This window comes from Phalaenopsis equestris, unplaced genomic scaffold (assembly GCF_001263595.1).
Source record: "Phalaenopsis equestris unplaced genomic scaffold, ASM126359v1 Scaffold195780, whole genome shotgun sequence".
Classification (NCBI taxonomy): domain Eukaryota; kingdom Viridiplantae; phylum Streptophyta; class Magnoliopsida; order Asparagales; family Orchidaceae; genus Phalaenopsis; species Phalaenopsis equestris.
This window is the reverse complement of record NW_018215729.1, coordinates 1-1,360: the sequence shown is the minus strand read 5'-3', so window position 1 is coordinate 1,360 and position 1,360 is coordinate 1. Positions and strand designations below refer to the sequence as shown.

Genomic DNA, 1,360 nt, shown 5'->3' with positions numbered 1-1,360 from the left:
TGTCCCAAACGGGCTTAATTCTAAGTTTAATCAGAGACTCCACTAAAACTAAAATTAAAATAGTCATGAACTCCTAGATTAAGAACGCTCCATCTTTAGATTAAGAACTCATATTCATAATATTAAGAAAAAAGAAGAAATAAAAGATCTAACTTTCTCAAATTATACAAAGCTCTCAACCAAACCACTGAAAAACAGAGATAATTGTAAGCAAGCAGCAGCAGTGCTCTCCTATATCCTTAAGCTTCCACCTACCATGAACAGAATCCCGCGGCGGCGCTCCGCGGAATAAGAGAGAAACGCCGGTGGCGGCGGCCGCGGCGGACCCATAAGGCGGAGCGCAGCCGTGCCCAAAGGAGACGAGGAAGGCGGCGGGCAGCACGGAGGCGGAAGCAGATGAGTCGGCCGACTCGCACGGTGGAGCTCCGGAGCCGCTCTGCCGCCCCCCCGGGCGGCTTTCGAGAGAACTGATAGCTGCGAAGGAAAAGCTGGCGTTTTTCCATGTAGTGTTCGGGGAAACCCCACTCTAGTTTTAACGATGATGACGCCATCGCCGGCGAGGGGAGGGGAGGGGAGGGGAGGATATGGGGCGAGGAAGAGGAAGCAAGGCACCGTATAAGAGAAGTGGAGTGGTGGTAATGGAGGGAGAGAGATTTGAACGAGTTAAAAAAAGGAAGAAAAAAGAAGGGGGGTGGAGAGAGGAGGCGGCTCTGCTTTTATGTCCTCACTTTTTCTTTTCTTTATAGTTTTGGCCACCTAAGTTTGTTTGTGATTAATTTTGATGATGAGTTTAGCACTCCATCAATTTATTTTTGCAGAAAAAATGTAATAAATGATATGAAAATATATAAAGTTATTTAAAAACGTTAAAGATGTGCAATTTATTAGTTGGTCCTTCCATCTTCTGTGGCCATAGATAGGAAATCAATTTCTCCATTAAACAAACGCAATATGTTTGACAAAATGATCAACTATCACATTGAAAGTCAAAGCTCCCAATCACTAATCTTAACTGAGGGTTACAAAAAGGAATAATTGACCTTGGAGTTTTACAATGATAGAAACTCCAAAGCCAAAAATATGAATTCAAACTTTAAGTTAGAGAACTGATTAGAAAAACTAAATGGTAAGCATGGTCTAATGGGGAGATTAAGGGGGGTCAATAATGGTTCCAACGATCCGATAGACTTCTAGTAGGTGAATCGAATAGAAGAAAATGATTCTTTTACGCTTTAACCAGAAGCTTTTTAACGCCACCTTTAATGATTAATAATTTTGGGGACAGATATTATAACACAGCACGATAACGTATGATAAAGCTAAATGAATTGGTAGAACACACCAGAATTAGTCATGATGC

At 42.0% G+C, this 1,360-nt stretch overlaps 1 protein-coding gene across 1 annotated transcript; it reads right to left on the bottom strand.

Moving 5' to 3' along the window:
* Positions 1-96: 96 nt before the first annotated feature.
* On the bottom strand, positions 97-759 carry LOC110035067. The gene has a single exon (XM_020739308.1). The coding sequence runs from the start codon at positions 549-551 to the stop codon at positions 252-254; it is 300 nt and encodes a 99-aa protein (XP_020594967.1). The 5' UTR covers positions 552-759; the 3' UTR covers positions 97-251.
* Between the last annotated feature and the right edge of the window lie 601 nt (positions 760-1,360).